General features: G+C 36.8%; 1 protein-coding gene across 1 annotated transcript in view; it reads right to left on the reverse strand.

The window, feature by feature from the left end:
- LOC308551863 (amine oxidase [flavin-containing] A) overlaps positions 1–20063 on the reverse strand; it is a 61137-nt gene that overhangs the window by 25883 nt on the left and 15191 nt on the right. The window contains exons 2-3 of the mRNA XM_081126597.1: positions 19017–19111; positions 12123–12260 (exon numbers count right to left, since the gene is read on the reverse strand). Of these exons, the coding sequence (XP_080982723.1) occupies positions 12123–12260; positions 19017–19111 (233 nt within the window). The remainder of the gene's footprint in view (positions 1–12122; positions 12261–19016; positions 19112–20063) is intronic.

Here is a 20063-nt window from a genome sequence, read left to right on the forward strand (position 1 = left end):
TTCTTAGGACTTGCACAGCTATCAGCTTGAGGTGTGCTGTCCCGTCTTTGGGAAAAAGAACTATTGAACTCAGGTATAAATGATGACACAGCATCAAGAATGAAAGGTTTTACGTAAATTGTTATGCCATCTTTCCCAAAGGATTCTCATTAGATACAGAAATTATAAACAAAGCAATTATGATAGAAATAATATGAGTTCTTCTGGAGACTGTTGAGTACATAAAGATAATTGACAGAGCATTTTTAACAGCTTTAAGATATCATTCACATGCTCTATAGTTCATCCATTTAAAGTGTACAATTCAATGGTTTGGGGTATATTCACAGAGTTGTGCAACTATCACATCTAATTTTATAACATTTTATCACCCCAGGAAGAAACCCTTACTCATTAATAGTCACTCTCCATTCTCTCTGCCCCATATGAAGAACTGCCAAACTATTTTTCAAAGCAGCTGCACCTTTTTACATTACCACCAGCAGTGTGTAAGGGTTTTAAATCTCCACATCCTCACCAAGACTGGTTATTGTCTATCTTTGTTATTATAGCCATCGTGGTGGGTGCAAAGCAGTATCTTATTATAGTTTTGACTTGCATTTCCCTAATGACTAATGATAGCCAAAGTTAAATCAGGCTTGATGAGTGGAAGGTCATGTTGTTGAACCCATCCTTGTTGCCATGACACTTTGCATGTGGGTCCACTAAGAAAGTGAGTGTGGAAAGAGATGGTGTGATGGCTTTATACTGTGTCAACTTGTTCAGGCTGAACTGGATTTCCCAGGATTTTCTTTCCTATATATTTCTGTTTAGGGTAGGTCACAAGAGAGATTCTTATGAGAGATTTAGAGAGCAAAAGTGAAGCAACATTCACATTGTTGCTTATCTCATCGCACAAGGTGCCGATGGCACTTCACCATTTTCTACACTATTAAACTGATTTATATACATGTCTTACTTTCCTAACTAGTTTCAACGCACCTGAGAAGGACTATGCCTCACACATGTTTATTATCTCCTACACTGCCTCATAAATACCAAGGTTCCAAGAAATGATAAAAGGTAGTATGGAATTCTTGCTTTTATAGCCCATCTCATATCACATTTAGCTCTCCCACGCCCCAGAAAGCATCCAGTTTTCTCTACGCAAATGGCTTTCTCTTTTTCCAGCTCAGACCAAACCTTCTAATGAATGCTAATTTAACACTAATTTTTATATCAATTCCACATACATGCCTTTTCTATAACAACCATAATCAATACTACCATCAAACTTAGTAGAATTTACTATGTGTAAGATGCTGAAGGGAAAAGAAAAATATGGATGACTCAGTTCCTTAGGGAACCTAAATCTCTAAAGACATTTCCTTTGTAAGCATTTCTCAATCCAATCTTTATGGATAATTATATGAAAGTGGGTTCCATGGTCATAAACTTGGGAAATTCTAACTTATAGTTAATTAGCTTTAATTTTTAATTTTTTTTTTTTTTTTTACTGCCAATCCTCATAGGACTCTTAATTTGCTAATGCACATCTTGGACTCTTAATTTGCTAATGCACATCTTGGCCCTCAAAGATAGAATATGGAGCACTTCCAAAATTTATCTGATCAACAAACTCCCTCTTTGGCAAAGAACTTTTGGGATTAATGTTGCTAAGAAAATACTCCCTTAAGCATTCTTTCTTCATATTCTGGTTGGCACTGGCTGAGGCCTGGGAAAACACAGGAAAACATGGGATAGAAAGAAGAGCTGAGATAACCAGAAGACTTATTTTCCAAATGCTACAAATGGAAATATATTCTCATGTGCAGCGTACATCATCTCACAACAATGAGTTGAATACGAGACATAAAATAAAATCACTTGCACATCTACCTAAAACTAAAAGTGCTCTGTGCTGAGTCTCGGGCCTGGACTTCTGCCCTTTGGAATTGGGCAGTACAGAGAGAAAGCGTGTCAGAACAGGCCAAGAGGGTCAAAGGGTGTTAACTGAGTGCATTTGCCTTGTGCATCCTGATGACTGGGCATATGCAGCCCTCACCTTCTACTGGATGGAGTTACCTCAGATATGGCTACTGTGATCATGATGGTGAAGACACGATGAGGACTTGAAGTGGGAGGGAGGATGGACCAGGAGCCATGAGATTCTTAGCACAATCTTTCAAAAATTTGCGCATCAGAAAAGTATTTATTTTTAAATCTACAAATTAGGAAAAGTCACAGATACTCAAGATTTCTTTGGTGCGTGCCCAAATAATTATGATTAGCAATTTCACCCTTGTCTGTGCCCCAGGGGCTACTTTTATCAACCACTGCTGGTCAGCAAGTGTGAGCCAATAGTGATTTTTTCCCCCCATCATCTCTATAGCCTGATGCTTTTTCAGAGACCTTTTATCTGCTGAATATGGCAGTGGAAACTAGGCCACTGGGTACTTTGGCAAAAACATAAAATTAAATCTCAGCCTGAGGTTTACTGTGTATAATTTGAGCCTGACAAATTATATGAGAGCTATGGGAATAAAAGGAAATGAACTAGTAGTTCAGTAATTGTTCTGTTTGTTTGAAAAATCTAATATGAGGAAAGTCTTTTAAATGAAAAAGACTCAGTTCCACAGCTTTCAGGATCAAAGTGTTCATTACCTTTAACTATAATTAACACTCATATTTTCTGTGATCTCACCTAGAATTATTTTCTTCTGGTTGCATTAAACTCAAACACAAGCAAAAAATAGGATGAAATGCTATGAAAACAGTACTAGACTGCTCAAATACAATGTATCAACATTATTACCATTATTTCAGTTTCAAGTTCTGTGTTTGCTAAGGTTAGTTATCGACTAGATTTTTTACCTTTATCTGTCTGTCTCTGTCTCTCTCACACACACTTCTGTAGGACCTTGAATCAAATACTTGTACTCTAACTTTTTTCCATCTCTAAAGTAAGGATAACTGTTACTTAATAAATTTCTGAGGTCCAACAGGTTTTCAAGTTATTTGTTCACTGATTTTGACACAGTAGTGAAAACCTTTGGAGCCCATACCTAAAAGAGAAGGCTATATAGCAGCATCGGCCCTCTTAAGTAGAAGGACAGGAGAATGGCAGAAAAGGTTTTCCGGCTAGGTCAGAATATGCTCACAGGACAATGGAACTTCCATTCTTCAGGAAGTGCCCAGCATGGAACAGGTATGGAATTCACGGGACATGAGAAATTTTTTTAAGGTTTCAACTGTTACAAAGCTATTCTGCAAAAGTTTGAAAATTCCAGACCAATGATTAAGCCTTTTGGTTTAGGTAATGTAGGTGCATGCTCTGGGGTGAGGGTGGTGGCTTCAGAAGGGGACAATAGAGAAGGAGTAGAAAGCAAGAAGTGGGGAGGAGGAGATTTTAACTTCAAACTGGCAACTACACTCCAACCTGAAATGTCAAAACTTCCAGGAGTTGGGTTATCATGGAGACAAGAGCAATTTCTCTTGAGGAAGCTGCTTATGTAATGTTTTATTCCATTCACAAGGTTCTTTTTGCCATTAGCCAAAATGTTGAGGCCCCACTTGAGGAGGTGACTGCAAAGTTTCACAATCTAGTGAGAGAAATCCTTTGTCTGACCTAAACCAAGGCAAGAGGGTGACTCTAGACTACTTCTCAATGAATGGTTAGAAAACAATTTCTGTAGTAATTAACTCACTATTAAACATGAATGGAAGGAAGATGAAAAGAGTTCTGTGGATGGATTATGGTAGCACAACAGTGTGAATGTACTTAATGTCACTGAAATGTATACCTAAATATGATTAAGATGGTGAATTTCTTACATGTACTTTGCCATAATTTTTAAAAAAATTAATGGAACCAAAATATTTAATAATTAACCTGAGTTTGCTATATATTGGGCTGTCACTTCAACTGAGTAGAAGCTTTTTTTCTCTTAGAAACTAAATCAGAGATTAATCCCTGGAAGTTTAGGGGGGGGGGAAGAAGCCTTTGAGAGAAGATGGCTAATGCTGACTTAGTTTTCTAAACAAGGCTTTAAGAGTAATTTTTCATATATGTCTTTATTATGTTGAGATATGATCTCTCTACTCCCACTTTACTGAGAATTTTTATCAAAAATGGTTGTTGGATATTGTCAAATGCTTTTCCAGCATCTATTGATATGATCATGTGATTTTTGTCTTTCAATTTGTTTATGTGATGTAGCACATTTATTGATTTGTGGATATTGTACCAGCCTTGCACTCCTGAAATAAATCCAACTTGGTCATGATGTATGATCTTTTTAATAAATTGCTGGATCTGAAATGCTAATATATTGTTGAGGATTTTAGCATTTATGTTCATCAGGGATATTGGACTATAATTCTCTTTACTGTGTATGACAAACATGCAGCCAATATCATACTCAATGGGCAGACACTAAAAACATTTCCCCTAAGAACAGAAACAACACAGGGTTGTCCGCTTTCACCACTTTTATTCAACATAGTACAAGAAGTCCAAGCTACAGCAGTCAGACAAGAAGAAAAAATAAAAAGCATCCAATTTGGAAAGGAGGGAAAACTCATTATTCACATATTACATGATTTTGTACATAGAATACCCTAAACACTCCACCAAAATACTACCAGATTTAATAAATGACTTCAGCAATGTAGCAGGATACAAAATTAACAGCCAGAAATTGATGGTATTTTTGTACACTAATAATGAACTCTCAGAAAGAGAAACTAAAATAACAATCTATTTGCCAATGCAACAAAAAGATTAAGATACTTAGGAATAAACTTAACCAAGGAGGTAAAAGACCTGTACTTGGAAAACTATAGGACGCTGAAAAAGAGACAGAGGAAGATATAAAAAAGTGGAAGAATATACCATGTTCATGGATTGGTACAATTAACATCATTAAGATGTCCATACTACACAAAACAATCTATAGATTCAACAATCCCTATTAAAATACCAACAACATATTTCATAGATCTAGAACAAACACTCCAAAAATTTATATGGAAACAAAAAAGACCCCAATAGCCACAGTAATCTTGAGAAAGAGGAGTAAAATTGGACAGATCACAATACCAAATATCAAGCTATACTACAAAGCCACTGTAATCAAAACAGCCTGGTACTGGCAGAAGAACAGGCATATAGATTAATGGAACAGAACAGAGAACCTAGAAACTGACCCAAGCCATTATGCTCAATTAATATTTGACAAATGAGGCAAGAGCATATAATGGAGTAAAGGCAGTCTCTTCAATAAATGATGTTGGGAAAATTGAACAGGTACATGAAAAAAAAAAATGAAACTAGACCACCAACTTATACTATACACAAGAATAAACTCAAAATGGATAAAAGACTTAAAAGTAAGTTGTGAAACCATAAAAATCCTAGAAGAAAACATAGGCAGCAAAACCTCAGACATCTCACATAGCAGAATTTTCACAGATATAATGCCTAGGGCAAGAGAAACAAAGGAAAAAATAAACAATTGGGATTACATCAAACTAAAAAGCTTCTGCACAACAAAAGAAACCAGCATCAAAATGAAAAAGTAACCAACTATATGGGAGAACATATTTGCCAATGATACATCTGATAAATGGTTAATTTCCAAAATTTATTATGTACTCATACAACTCAACAAAAGGAAGACAAACAATCCCATTAAAAAATGGGCAAAGGACCTAAATAGACACTTCTCCAAAGACATACAAATGGCCAAGAGACATATGAAAAAATGCTCAGTCACTAATCATCAGAGAGATGCAAATTAAAACAACAATGAAGTATCACCTCACACCTGTCAGAATAGCTACCATCAATAAATCAACAAAACAACAAGTGCTGATGAGTATATGTAGAAAAGGGAATGCAGATGGTGCAGCCACTGTGCAAAACAGTATGGAGTTTCCTCAAAAAAATTAAAAATGGGACTGCCATTTAACATGGTGATCCCACATCTAGGAATATATTCTAAGAATCCGGAAACAGCAATCAGAGAGAATATATGCACCCCTATGTTCATAGCAGCACAATTTACAATAGCTAAGATCTGGAAACATCCCAAGTGCCATGAGTAGATAAAAAAGCTGTGGTATATTTATGCAATAGAATACTTTGCAGCTGAAAAAAGGATTTCTTACCCTTCAAGACAACATGGAGGGACTTGAAGAGTATTATGCCAAGTGAAATGAGCCGGTCAGAGAAAAGTAAATATCACATGATCTCACTTGTAGGTGGAATCTAATGAACAAAATAAACTGACAAACAAAATAGAGCCAGAGACATGGAAGCATGCAACAGACAGATTTCTCAAAGTTCTCAGAGGAAGGCGGGGTGGTGGTGGGGATTAACCAAAGAACTTACATGGTTATATGCATATATGCATAACCCATGGACACAGGTAATAGTGTGGTGAAGGAGGCCTGGGGAGGAGGGGCAGGAGTGGAGAAGAGGGGTTCAATGGGGGAAAAAGAAAAAAAGGAGACATCTGTAAAACTTTCAACAATAAAGATAAATTTAAAAAATAATAAAAATTAAAAAGGAGTAATTTCTATCACTAAGCTTTCCTGTGACCACAAGTAAATGAAGTCATTTTAAAATGGAAGGGAAGCTCTAGTCAGCTTACTCAGTGGTTAGAGTATCACTCGCCCCCCCTTAGACTGAAGAGTCATGGGATTATTGAAGTCAAGGGCACCTTTTAATTGTAGGCTCAATCCCCTATCCCAGGCCTGGCTGGGGCGGTTCTGGAGGCAACCAATTGATATGTCCCTCCCCCTCCCTTCCACTCTCTCTCAAAAATCAGCCTGGCCAGTGTAGCTCAGTGATTGGGCATCAACCTATGATCCAGTGGATTGCAGTTGCATTCCAGGTCAGGGCACATACCCAGGATTCGGGCTGGATCCCCAGTAGGGGGCATGCAGGAGGTACCTGATCAATGACTGTCTGTCCCCATTGATGTTTCTATCTCTCTCCTTCTCCCTTCCTCTCTCTGAAATCAATAAAGATACATAAATAAATAAATAAATAAAAGCCTGGCCTTAAAAAAATATATATCAATGGAAAACATATCCTCGGGTGAGGATTAACAGGGAAAAAAAAAAAAAGGAGGGGAAAACAAAAGGAAGTTACTAAAAACTATTTTTACAAGCTATATCAAAGTGAAAATAAGTAAATATTTTTAGCCTCTCTGCTTTTAAAAATCTATATATAATTGTAATTTAGAGAGAAAACAAATAATCCTTCTTGCATTACCTCATTTCTACAATCAAAACAAAATTCTTTATCATGAGCACAGGCCCATTACCACTTGCCTGTCCTTACCTATTTGTCTTTTTTCCATCTTTTACTCTGATTTATAAAAATTATTTTAAATCCTCTTTTTCTTTCTTTTAAAAATCAGGCAGAGTATAATGGCATAAAATAAAATACTCATCTTATTTGTTTGTTTGCTTTGTTTTTGTTTTTTAATCCTCATTGGAGGATATTTTTTCCATTGCTTTTCAGAGAGAGTGGAAGAGAGAGAGAGAGAAAGAGAGAGAAACATCGATGTGAGAGAGACACACCAATTGGTTGCCCCTTGCACGCACCCTGACAGGGCCGAGGATCAAGCCTGCAACTGAGGTATGTGCCCTCGGCCAGAATGAAACCCGGGACCCTTTAGTCCACAAGCCTATGCTCTAACCACTGAGTCATACCTGTTAGGGCTAAAATACTCTTATCTTGAACATACTTTGACTAATAAGTTTACATAAATAATTTATTAAAAACTATAGCCAACAATTCCAAACCATGCTCTAGACCTCTGGACTTAGTATTTTAGCACAATAATAAAATCCATCTGTAGTCTTCAGCCTGCTGAGCCTAATTTCTGTGGCCTGGGGGTTGTTCAGGTGTCAGGTGCTCACTGAAGGCCAGAGGGGCTCCATATCTGTGACTCAGGATCTTCTCAAGAGAAGAGAAGAAACCACTCTGGTGAATGGTGCCACTTATGGTTCCCAGGCACACACCTCACCCCTTAGATCCACAGGAGCCCCTACTGCCAAAGTAGCAGGTAATTTTTGTCATGTCTTGGAGCAGTTTATTAGAGGTGTTCACAAGGCGACTTTCTGCCCATAGAATAAGGAACAAAGTTCTGTAGCCCACAGAACACTGAGCTTAAGAGATGGAAAGCTTCACATTGGCTCCTAAATTCTCTGAGTGTCTGTTTTCTCATCTGTAAAATGGGTAGGATAATGCTAATTACTTCATAGGATCATTGGAAAGCTCAAATGAGATAAAAGATGTACAATATAGGCACATTACAGGTGGAAGGCAATACAAATGCATGGAGTTAGAAGGGATGAATTTAGGTGATGAATAGAAAAGAGACCAAGACATGATAAGTAGCATTCCTAAAAGTACCTAAACAGCTTTGATTTCTTGAGTTTCCTACTGAGAGGGGTTGAAAGTAAAAGTACAACTTTCTTTGAAAACAAAAGAAACACCTTCTGCAAGCTAGTATGGAAAGGTGTTAAAAGCAGCTTTAAAATAAATGTCCCTAACTCTGCTTGGGTGACTCAGTTGGTTGGAGAGTCATCCCGTACACCAAAACATTTGGTCCCCGGTCAAAGCACATACTTAAATTGTGAGTTTGATTCTAGTTTGGGTGTGTATGGGAGGCAATCAATCGATATTTCTCTCTTTCTCGCTCTCTCTTTCTTTCCACCCCTCTCTCTTCCTCTCTCTAAGCACGTCCTCAGGTGAGGGTTAAAATAAATAAATAAATACATAAATAAATAAATATCCCTAATACAAAAGAAACACTATTGTAAGCAAACAACAACAACAAAACACATCCTCTTTAGATTCCACATATAAGTGAGATCATGTGATATTTGTCTTTCTCTGGTTTATTTTGCTTAGCGTAAACTGATGAACAAAATCGATCCAGTGACATGGAAGCATGGAACAGACTGAAGAATCTCAGAGGGAAGGTGGGGGTGGGTGGGTAAGTGAGGAGAGATTAACCAAAGATTTTATGTGCATATAAGTATAACCCATGGACACAGACAATAGTGTGGTGAAGGCCTGGGGCAAGAGGTAGCTGCAGGGTGGAAGGGGTCAATGAGGGGAAAAAAGGGACATCTGTAGTACTTTCAACAATAAAGATAAATTTAAAAAAATACATCCTCTGCTTTCCACACAGTCTATTGGCTAAACCAAAGTTCACCTCTTAGCAAAAACAACAACAAATTACTTAGCATTCCAGCACACATATTCTGAAAAGCCCTTGATTATAGTCATTGGCATAGAAAACTGTAGTAAATAGCTGTGGGAAGAATAGAATAAATACAAAGAAAAAATGCTTGATGAGCTGTTACTATCAGGAAAGCCCATGTTGTTTCAAATAAATCCTTATCAAACCATTCTCTAAAAACAAATGTGTGATACATATTTATAGCCTCTAATTTTACTTAGGATGTAAAAAGCAGGGAAAAAGTCAGAATGCATGAATATGCCAATTTCTCCATCAAAGTAGCTTCTGAAAAATGCCTTGCTCCATCTCTGGCAGTGCTCTCCATATCCACCCCTACCTGCATTATTATGATCTGAGGGAAGTGATGGGGGAAAAAATCAAGCATTTCCTCCTTCCTCCCCAAGACTTGGCACTACAAAATTTAACAAAAAGTTTCCATAACACAATGAAACTCACTCATAAAACAATCATAATAATGGAGTGTTTTATTTACTAATGCAAGTAATGAATCAATGAATCCAAGAGGCATTCAAGTCCATATGCTTCCCCTACAACATCCAAAAATAAAAGAACCCTTAAAGAGGATGTTTTAAACTTATCTTAGCTGATGCCACTTCAAATCCACCTTTTAGGTTAAAGATACATGATTAATTTATATGAATTTCACAAATCAGAGATAATCTCCCAAATAAAGCCATATCAAATTCACAAAATTCTTAATATCTGTTTACTGTCAAGTTAAGAACCTTTTATGTAATAATAAGGATCTACTAAATCAGAATTAGAATAGGGATTCTATTCACAAGATTCATGAAGGACAAAGGCAGAAATGTTAGCTAATATTTTTTTAATCCTCACCTGAGGATATGGTTTTTTAGATGGCAAGTTCCATATGAGCAGAAACTTAGATCATGTGCCCAATACTGTATTTCCAGCCTGGAATGGCATCTGGTCCAGAGTAGACTGCTTCAGTAAAATAGATGGTCAGATACCTTACAATGAGTATGTGTTCAGCCAAAAAATATTGGAGGACCAGAATACTTTATTCAGGACCCCAAGTTTTCCTAGGCCACATATTGGGATCACGAAGAACATGTAGTCAGGTGGTAGGCAGGCTGTTACTAATTATATAGTCTTGTCAAATCACTTTACCTTTCAGGACCTCAGTTTTCTCCTGTGTGAAAAGGGGATAACCATGCCTGCCCAAAAGGGTGGAGGTAAGTGTTTAATGAGTTGATGTATAAAATTCACTTAGGTGTTTATTGTGAAGCTCCAGGAAAAAAAAATAAAAAAATCTCTCAGGACCTGAAAGTTAGGGAGGAAGAGATTATAAGCATGAATCTGATCAGATTCTAAGATAATCAGCTTCATTTGCTTCCCAATTGGACTTGAGAGTGAATTAACATGACTATTTAATTAGTTGAGTACAGAGGATTTGGCCTCTCTTCCTATATTAAAAGTACTAGTACACATAATAGTACTCAATATGTTAGCTGCTGTTATTCTTCCTGTTATGATTTACCAGTCCAGAGAAACATCATGCTGTGCAAAAAGAGAGGAAGTAGGAAAGCAAGGGAATTTTTTCCTTCTTGATTGTGGCTTATTGAAGCCAGTATTCCTAAACAGTTTTTTATACTTTCTTCATTCGTTTGTTGACCTCTGAACCCACAGTTTTTCTAAAGGCTACTGGTTTGTTTTTCCCTTGTGTCACTGCCAGACTCTCCCAAGCATCCAAAACCAATTGGCTATCAGTTTCCCAAGATTTCTGACCTCTCTGATTGGGCATTGGTGTGTATACATCACAAGTATCCTCAACTCCCACCTCCAAAAGACCTGAGAGACATCAGACGCACATAATTGCCTGGTTTTTAGTGGGGGACAGCTGTGTCTATGGAGAAGTGATGCTGGCATTAGAATGAATAAATGACCCCTGCCTTAGTAATGCTAGTTCCAGGATGTGGGCTACAATGTCAGATTGGAAAACTGACTTCTCAAGACACATTTCCAGACTCCAGCAGCCCTGTATTTGGCTTCACTAAGAAAGAATAACACTGGCAACAGCTGCTGTTTCTTGAGTGGACATCAGCATTTAGAGTTTAAACAATCATTTGTTTAAACAGTAGGAAACTGCACAACCAAGCTAGACTTCACCAGAGTCAAGGTTAAGTACAGAGGAAATTATCAAGGTGTGTAAAGAAATGTCAGGTAAGGAGGAAGATGAATAAGCCAGAGTCTTAAAAAGTGGCCTCAGACTATTGTGTTCCTTGGGGCCTTAGAACTGCCTCATAGGGCAGCTCCCGACCCAGGCAGGCAGATTATCAGGTGCCTCAGTCTTTCTATGGGTGGACTCTGGACATAGTCTGGCTTCCCTGAGCCCAGAGTCCATGTGCCAGGGATGAGCCCTGGGCACCCCACAGTCATCGCTCTGTAATCCACTTACTCAGTGCAAGCTTGTCCCGGTATATTAAAAAAAAAAAAAAAAAAAAAAAAGAATTGCCTCACAGGTGCCCCAGGGGCTGCCAGGGGCTGTGTGTGTTTGTGTGTTTGTGTGTGTGTTTGTCACAGGCACTCCTCCACTCCAAAGAGGGGAGGAAAGGAAACAGAGCTTCCCACCCCTATTCTGGTTGGACTGGGGTTGGGGCCACAGTGGGTGATATGGAAGAGAGCCAAGTTGAAGCATGACCCCTTGTAGTAATTCCAGGAGTCCACAGGGATTTTTTTAAGATTGAAAAAATAAAAGAAAGGCAGAATACTACTTTAAAGCCAAGAGCCTATTTTTATGATCGCTTTGAGGAAAAAAATCCTCAAAACCAAATCAAACATTTTTCCAAATACAATACTTCCCCATTGGTCCCTTGAGTAAAATATCAGGCTTACCTTGACATATTGTACAACACGCTCGTTCACGTTCACTTTGTAAGTTTTTAAGCCCAGCTCCTTAGATAACCTTAGGATCCTGTTCTGGGTGGGTCCAACATAAGCCCCGCCAACATCTACGTAATCAACATGTTTATTCTATAGAAAGAGAAAAAATGTTCAGAAAACTTTAGTTAAAACTTGAAAAATAAGTTTATCTTATAATAAAACATGTTTTTTACAACTTAAATGTGCCCTACATCTTTCTGATATGTTGCAACTGAAAACAGCAATCCTTTCTCTTTCACTCAAAGACTATGCATAACCCTCTATGATATTTATCACCAAGCAATGCCCATTTGCATGGTTATTGGTGAGACTGATTCAACAATGACATACATAAAGAAAAAAGAACACTTTAGTACATGTACCTGCCAATCTAGAACCTTTTTAAAGCATTTAACTTATTTTATATGCTTTACTTTGGGTTATGTTGCTGGAGAAGTCACCCAGGGATTTATTAGGCCTAATTCTCTTATTTCCAACAGATGAAATCTTAAATCAGTCCACACTGATGGATTCTTGATCTGATTTTAAAACACTTGCAAGGAAGAATGCATCATAGGAAAAGAGTACAAAAAGGTATTAAAAAGATTTATATACCTAACAAATTAGTTTATACACTTGCAAGGATTTTTTCTTAAACTGAATTTTACTTTAGCCCTCTTAAATGTAGTTCTACATTTTCCCAGCTTTTTAATTAACACATTCCCCAATGACTTAATCAACAAATTAAATATTGTGAGTTATAACTCCTTCATGTGTTTGTAATAACTTCTTATGGGTCTGTTTCTACTTTGTTGTTTATACCAGTTCTCATTCATGTTGCCTCTTCTCCTTGTTGGCCTGATTATATTTTATCGCATGCCACTCATTGAATTTGAAAAAAAAATATGGAAAAATTTTAATCCTGGGAGGATGATATCTTTCTTATAAACAATTTATGTCTGCTTCTGCCAACACCTAGGTTCATTAACAATACCAGATAACTTTATTGCATTTTCTGTGCTGGAACGATTTGAAGCTAGGCTGAATTGCACACATGTCCTAGTCCTTTTGCAATTTACCCTTAGAACTAGGACACAGTCCAACCCAAAGGACAAGGAATTTACCAACACTTCCCTCCATACACACTTTTCTGGACTCTGGACTTGACCTTTAGTTGCCCTAGCTTTTTAAGACTTTTGAAAATACTACTCAGCCTCTTACTTGCTTCTTCAGTGATAAGCAAACTCCTCCCTCCCCACCACACTGGTAGGGGGAAAAGTGGGTCAGTCTTTTCCTTCTGGATGCAGAAAGGTAGGGACGATTTACCTAATCTGTTATTTTCAGAATATTGTCCAGTATTATTCAACCTTGACTTCCTAGAGTAACACAATCTCATATTATATTATTATTGCAGAAAATGCTTTGCTAACTTTTTGTTTAAGATTCTTGGATCTAAGTTCATAAATGAGATTGGGATCATCCCATGATTCTCCTTTCTTCTATAGCCCTTGTCCATTTTTTGCATTAGAGTATTACTAATCTCATGAGTTAATGATCATACTTCCTTCTATTCTCTAGAAGTGTTCGTACATAAATTGAATGATCTCTTCTTTGAACATTAAGTAGGACACACCTGTAGAGCTATCTAAGCTTAATGTTTTCATTGTGGGAAAATAAACTACAGAGTCAATTTTGATAAATTATATTTTTCTTATGATATATGCATTTCATGTATGTTTCAAAACTATTGGTTTAAAGTTCATGACATCCTCTTATTTTTTACTACATCAGTGGTTATATCTGCACTTTATCCCTTTCATTGTATATTTGGGATATCTCTTTTTTCTTCAAAAATATCAGGCACTTTTCTATTTTTAATAAATCTTTTCAAAGAATCAATCTTTGTTTATTTGATCCTCTTTATTAAGTATTTTATTATTATTGTTTTATGTTCTTTTTCCTCTCTTTTGATTTATTACACTTAAATTTTCTAACGACTTCATGCTTAGCTTATTCATATTGAGCTTTTTTTCCCTTTTATATTTAGGCTATAAATTTTCCTCTAAGTATTATTTTAGCAACATCCACAACTTTTAGTGTTTCCATTGTTGTGCAGTTATAAGTATTTTCAAATTTCATTACACTTTCTCTCTAAATCCATGTTTCTAAAAGCTTTATTGTGTTTTAATTTCCACAGATAGAATGATTTAGTTATGTTTCTGTCATAAGTATACTGTGGTCAAAGAATGTGGTTTATATGATAACAATCCTTGGGGCCCACTTTATGACGTAGCACATGGTCGACTTTCAAAGATTTTCCTGCTTGTAAAGAACATATAGTCTATAAACTTTATGCATATTTTATACATATCCATTAGAATAAGATTAATTGTGCTCAGCCTTTTTTGTGTGCTTAATTTATTATAAGCTTAGAAATGTATGTTAAAAATCTCCTACTTTATACTGCATTTATCGTTTTTTTCATTTCATTTTATTTTGTTTTATTTTGCTTAATTCCTTCTCCTTTTTCACTGGACCCTGCAACTCCCCTTCCCTCTGACAGCTGCCAGTCTGTTCTCTATCTATGAGTCTGTTTCTATTTTGTTTGTTAGTTTATTTTGTTCATTACCTTCCATATGTAAATGAAATCATATGGTATTTGTCTTTCTCTGACTGGCTTATTTCACTTAGCAGGGCATTGTAAGGACACTTGCTTTTACTCTGAGTGAGGAGAGCCATTAGAAGGTTTTCACCAGAAAAGTACCAAGGTCTGACTTAGGTTAGAAAGGCTCATTCTAGATGCTGCACTAAGACTTGATTGTAAGAAGCAATAGTGAAAGCAGGGAAATCAGTTAGAAGGCTTTTGCAGTAATTTCCCCTTGAGATGATGATAGCTCCCACCAGGTGGCAGCCATGGAAGTGGTGAGAAGTGTTGAATTCTGGATATATTCTGAAGGCAGAGCCAAAAGAATTTCCTGACAGAATGAATGTTGAGCATGACTACACATTTTTTAAAAAGTTGCCATTTTCTGATATGGGGAAAGTGGAATAGTGGAATTGATGAAGAGCAAAAGTTCAATTTAGATGTATTAAGTTTGAGATATCTGTTCAACATATGGGAGATCTTCAAATTTCTAACATCCTTGACACAGCAGCATATGTATTTTATTCAGCATTTTACTTCTTTCAATGGGGAGAGTTAATCAGGGTTTCCATTCTGCCATAATACCAGAAAGGAAGTATTCCTTTCACCTCTTATTCTGTCCCTCATATAACTCTTACATTCCCTTTTACTAACTATTGGTGCTGTCCTCCAAACTTTCTCTAGTCTCTAAAAACATATTTTTTCATATATGAAGAACAAAACTGGTATCAGTACTCCAATAAATTCTTAGGCTTTAACAGACAGCAAGAGAACTCTTGGGAGTTTTGAAACATGATGTCTTTAGAACACTGATACTATCTTTAAAGTAAATAACCCTAAATGAAACAGTAAAAAATGTGAAAGACTTACAGAATGTTTCTTTACAAAGTGGAAACATTCTAAAAGAGGTGCCCCAGGTTCAGTCTGAGGATACTAGAACTATAATACCATATTCTGCTATGTTGCACTTCAGTCTTTAGGGTCTTTATTTTAATCTTATTATTCAGCCTTTGAAGAGGCCACGAACATGCAACCCTATTAGAAAACAAATACACTATGCCTGTGGTAGCCCTGCAGGCATTTCAACTTCATTAATTTGATTCTGAAGAATTATAGATGAATCACACTAGAAAAATGGGGAAGTTCTGAACTAATAAATCTATCTGAACCCAACTGCCAAGTGACAATACCAAATTTGACAATTCAGTACTTAAAGATCCAGAGTAATTTTTATGGCATCTCCTCCCCAAGTAACCCTAGTTGATTATGTTATTAGAAGCAATTAAAATAATATTCAATTCAGTTTCTTATTAAATACCATTTCTGTCCTTGCTTCTTAAAGCCCTTTTCCCCCTCCTATTCATTTGAAATCTTATAAATGTTAAATTCTAGCTTCCAAGCATTTCAGAGTTTCTTTCCCATATACCTAAGGGGAGTTATAATATCATGATCAATACACAATAGTTCCTGTATAGTATTGACATATATAAATTATGCACCATGAAAAAGCAGCCTGGGGCAGTACTATGTTAGAATTCTCATTTTCCTTATACAAAGAAATTTGTTCTTAACTGAAAATCTGCAACATGACTAATGCTCCTATTTAATAACCAAAATGTTTTAGAGATAAGAAAAGTAGGACTAAAGAACAACTTAATAACTAGCTCCTAAATGAAGGAATAGTGTCCAGAAAATGACAGGACAATCATATCTAATAAATTTGTATAGGCTGAACAGGCAGAATATGCAGTTTTTCTTTTGAACTACAAATACTTGCCTTTAATTAGAATTTGAATTGGAAGGGAGCTTCTAGTACATTTAGATTGTATCTCACTGCTCAGATGAGAAAACTGAAATGTAAAGTGATAATAGGACTTACCCAAGGTAAGACAGTGTGTCAAGCCAGTAAGAGGCCAGAATCCCAGTCTCCTCACTCTGAGACCAATAGCTTCCCAGTGGGTTACATCTGAGGAAGTACTCAGAAATTCTCCAGATAGAATTAATCTGGATTTATAGTAATTTAAAGCAAGCAACCAAACATACATCATAGATTCTGTAGTATCCCCTGGAAAAATGCAGACTTAGCTTCAGCACATCTGAGGTAGGGCCTGAGATTCTGCATTTCTATCAAGCTCCCAGTTGATTCTGAAGCTGCTGGCCTACATGACACTTTGAATAGCAAGGCTACAGAGCACTGTTAGAGATGAGCAAAGTGAAAATAGGCCTATAATATATCCCTATACATCTAAAAAGGTAAAAAGTGAATCACAGAGGGAAGCATAGCATGGTGTGACTGAAACAGCTGGTATAATATTCTAGTTTAGGTGTTCTTGGTTGGCTATTCCATATCCATTCATATTCCCTTTCCCATGCCTGCACTTATTATGCATCCTTAAAATGTTAAATACTTGCTTTCCCAGGCTCCCTAACAGCTAAGGGTAGCTATGTGCCCCAACTCTGGCTGACGGGACCCAAGCAAATGTCTGCTGGGGTCTTCTGATAAACGAAAAACTTGGTTGCAGGTAAGACGTGGGCTACCTCTTCATGCTCTTTCTTGCCTTAAATGATAATTTGATGGTTAGAGAGGCAGCAGCCATCTGGTTACCACTAGGCAATAAGCCAACATATAAAGAATGATCTAGCAGAAAGACTGAAAGAGCATAGCCTTGATGATTAAAGCTGTACCCCTGCACTAGCCTGGACTACCTACTACCAGACTTTTTATGTAAAATAATTGAATGTTTGTATTGCTGAAGCCATTCTTATTATCACTGTATAAGCCATTCTGTTATAAATCGGATACATATTCTAATTAGAAAGGTGATTCCTCTCCTTCAAGTCACTTCAACAGTTCAGTTTTGTCCTTACGGTGAACCCTCAGCCTTTAACACTCTATTTGTGTGCTCTAACAAAGAGTCTCATAAATGACCTCCTAACTGCCAAACACAAAGGCCTTTTCAGTCTTCATCAGGTATCAAATGCTCATGGTATTTGACTGTTTCTCATCCTTTCCTCTTTCCTTTGCTGATATGCATCGCACTGCTCTAGTGTGGTCCTCCTCTGCCTCTACTGCTCCCTCTGGCCCCTTTGCCTCTGCTCCCCTTAAATCTGCATGCTCCCAAAATTTCCATGTTTGGTCCTATTTCCTTCCCACCCTATGTCCTCCCATTGTGTACTTTCATCAGCTCCCACAGATTCAACCACCTGCAACCATTTCATTGAATAGTAGTAAACAATAGTTAGCATGCATTTTTCCAGAATGGTGATGTAAGCTCAAGCACAGGCGTACGTTGGAGAGATTGTGGGTTTTGTTCCAGATCACAGGAATAAAGGGAATATTCAATAAAGGGAGCCACACGATTTTTTGGTATCTCAGTGCATATAAAAGTTATGTTTATACTATACTGTTGTCTATTAAGCATGTAATAGCATTATGTCTAAAAAACAATGTACATACTTTAATTCAAAAACACTGTATTACTAAAAAGTGATAACTATCATCGGAGCCTTCAGCAAGTCATCATTTTTTGCTGGTTGAGAGTTTTACCTTCAACTTGTAAAAAACACAATGTCTGCAAAAGTGCCATAAAGCAATGCATAATAAAACAAGGTATTCCTGTATAAAAAGCAGTGATGCAGTGAAAAGTGGGTTTCTTCTCATGTCTAGCTGACCCTACCTGAGCAAAAAGTGTCTCTGGTAGCAGCAGACCTCTAAGGGAACAAGGACCAAAGAAAAAGGTACGCAAAAATATGCTGCGTTTGTTTCTCCTTACTGTAGCTACCCTTCTTTTAAGTTGTGAATCCTTGGATAAATAAATAAGGAACCTATACTAAGTGTACGTGCGTGCGTGTGTGTGTATGTGTGTGTGTGTGTGTGTTATGGGTGTATAGTTACTTTGAGTCCAGTCAAACCATAACCCAACCTGAGATACTACGTACTCTATTTAGGTCTATAGTATGGAAATTATGACACTGTACTAAAGTTATTTGTTCATGTTTGTGTTCTTCATTAGAATGCAAGGTCATGAAAGTCAGAGGATATCACTCTTTTGATGAGTGCTTCTTGAAAAAAAGGGAGACTTATTGGATGGAGTAGTTTAGGACTATGGAGCACAAACAGCTTCACTGCGTGAACTCTTGAGATCTCTTCTAGCTCTGTGTATTCCAATGACATCACTTCTAGTTTGTGTGAGATATTATATCTAAGTATTTAAATCACTTACTCTTACGGTGTACGTTCTACCTCCAACTCTGTCCCGGGCTTCTAAAACCAAAACATTAACTTCATGTTCAGCTAACAGTTTAGCAGCAGACAATCCTAAAAGGACAACATAATTAAGGAACATATTAACATTTAAAAATGGAACATCCAAGATTTAATCAAGTCTACACATAAAACTAATGGAGGGCATCATACACAACCCCCTGATTTTACTGTCTTTCTAATAAATTCTGACCACACTGTGATTGATCGAGCCACCAATTTTATAATCTGTCATGCATATTATATTATCTATCAAACTTTTATTATCTATCATAAGGTTGGTTGACAAGGTATAATAATTTTTAAAATATAGTTTTTGTCTTTTGATGATAATCAAATCATATTTAAGAGAACTTAGTGAACCTTAAACTAACCATTATTGTGCACCTCTTCTAGAAATCCTAATTGTATAAACAGAAGACTAAGTTTTTCTGGATACTTCCCCTGGCTACACCTTAGTATATTTGTACTTTTCTCAACATAAGCCCCCCATGGTCACCTACTATGATTTAATATCTGTATTACATACTTGCTAGATCATGTTTTCCCCACTAGATTCAAAGTTACTAAAGAGAAGAATCATGCTCCATATTTTATTCATTCACTTAAAGCTGAGAATGTTTTCACCGGTAAATAAAAACTGCTATAAAAGATTGATTTTAAACCAGTATAGTAATACTAGAAAAGTAGAGAAAATGTTGTGGATTAACATTGTATCAAAGGTGCATCCTATCAACATAACTTATCTCTGATGTTAATGTGACCAACTGGCTGAGGTAGTGTTTGCCACGTTTCTCTACTGTAAAGTTACTCCTCCCCCCTCCCTTTCCATGCTATACTCTTTGGAAAGAAGTCTATGCACAGCCTACACTTAAAAAAATACAGAAATAGACTGATGGTTGCCAGAAGGGAGGAGGGTTTGGAGGACTGGGTGAAAAAGGTGAAGGGATTAAGTACAACAAGTTGGTAGTCACAAAATAGTCCCAGGGATATAAAGTATAGCATA

This window comes from Miniopterus schreibersii, assembly GCF_964146895.1.
Source record: "Miniopterus schreibersii genome assembly, chromosome: X".
Taxonomy (NCBI): Eukaryota; Metazoa; Chordata; class Mammalia; order Chiroptera; family Miniopteridae; genus Miniopterus; species Miniopterus schreibersii.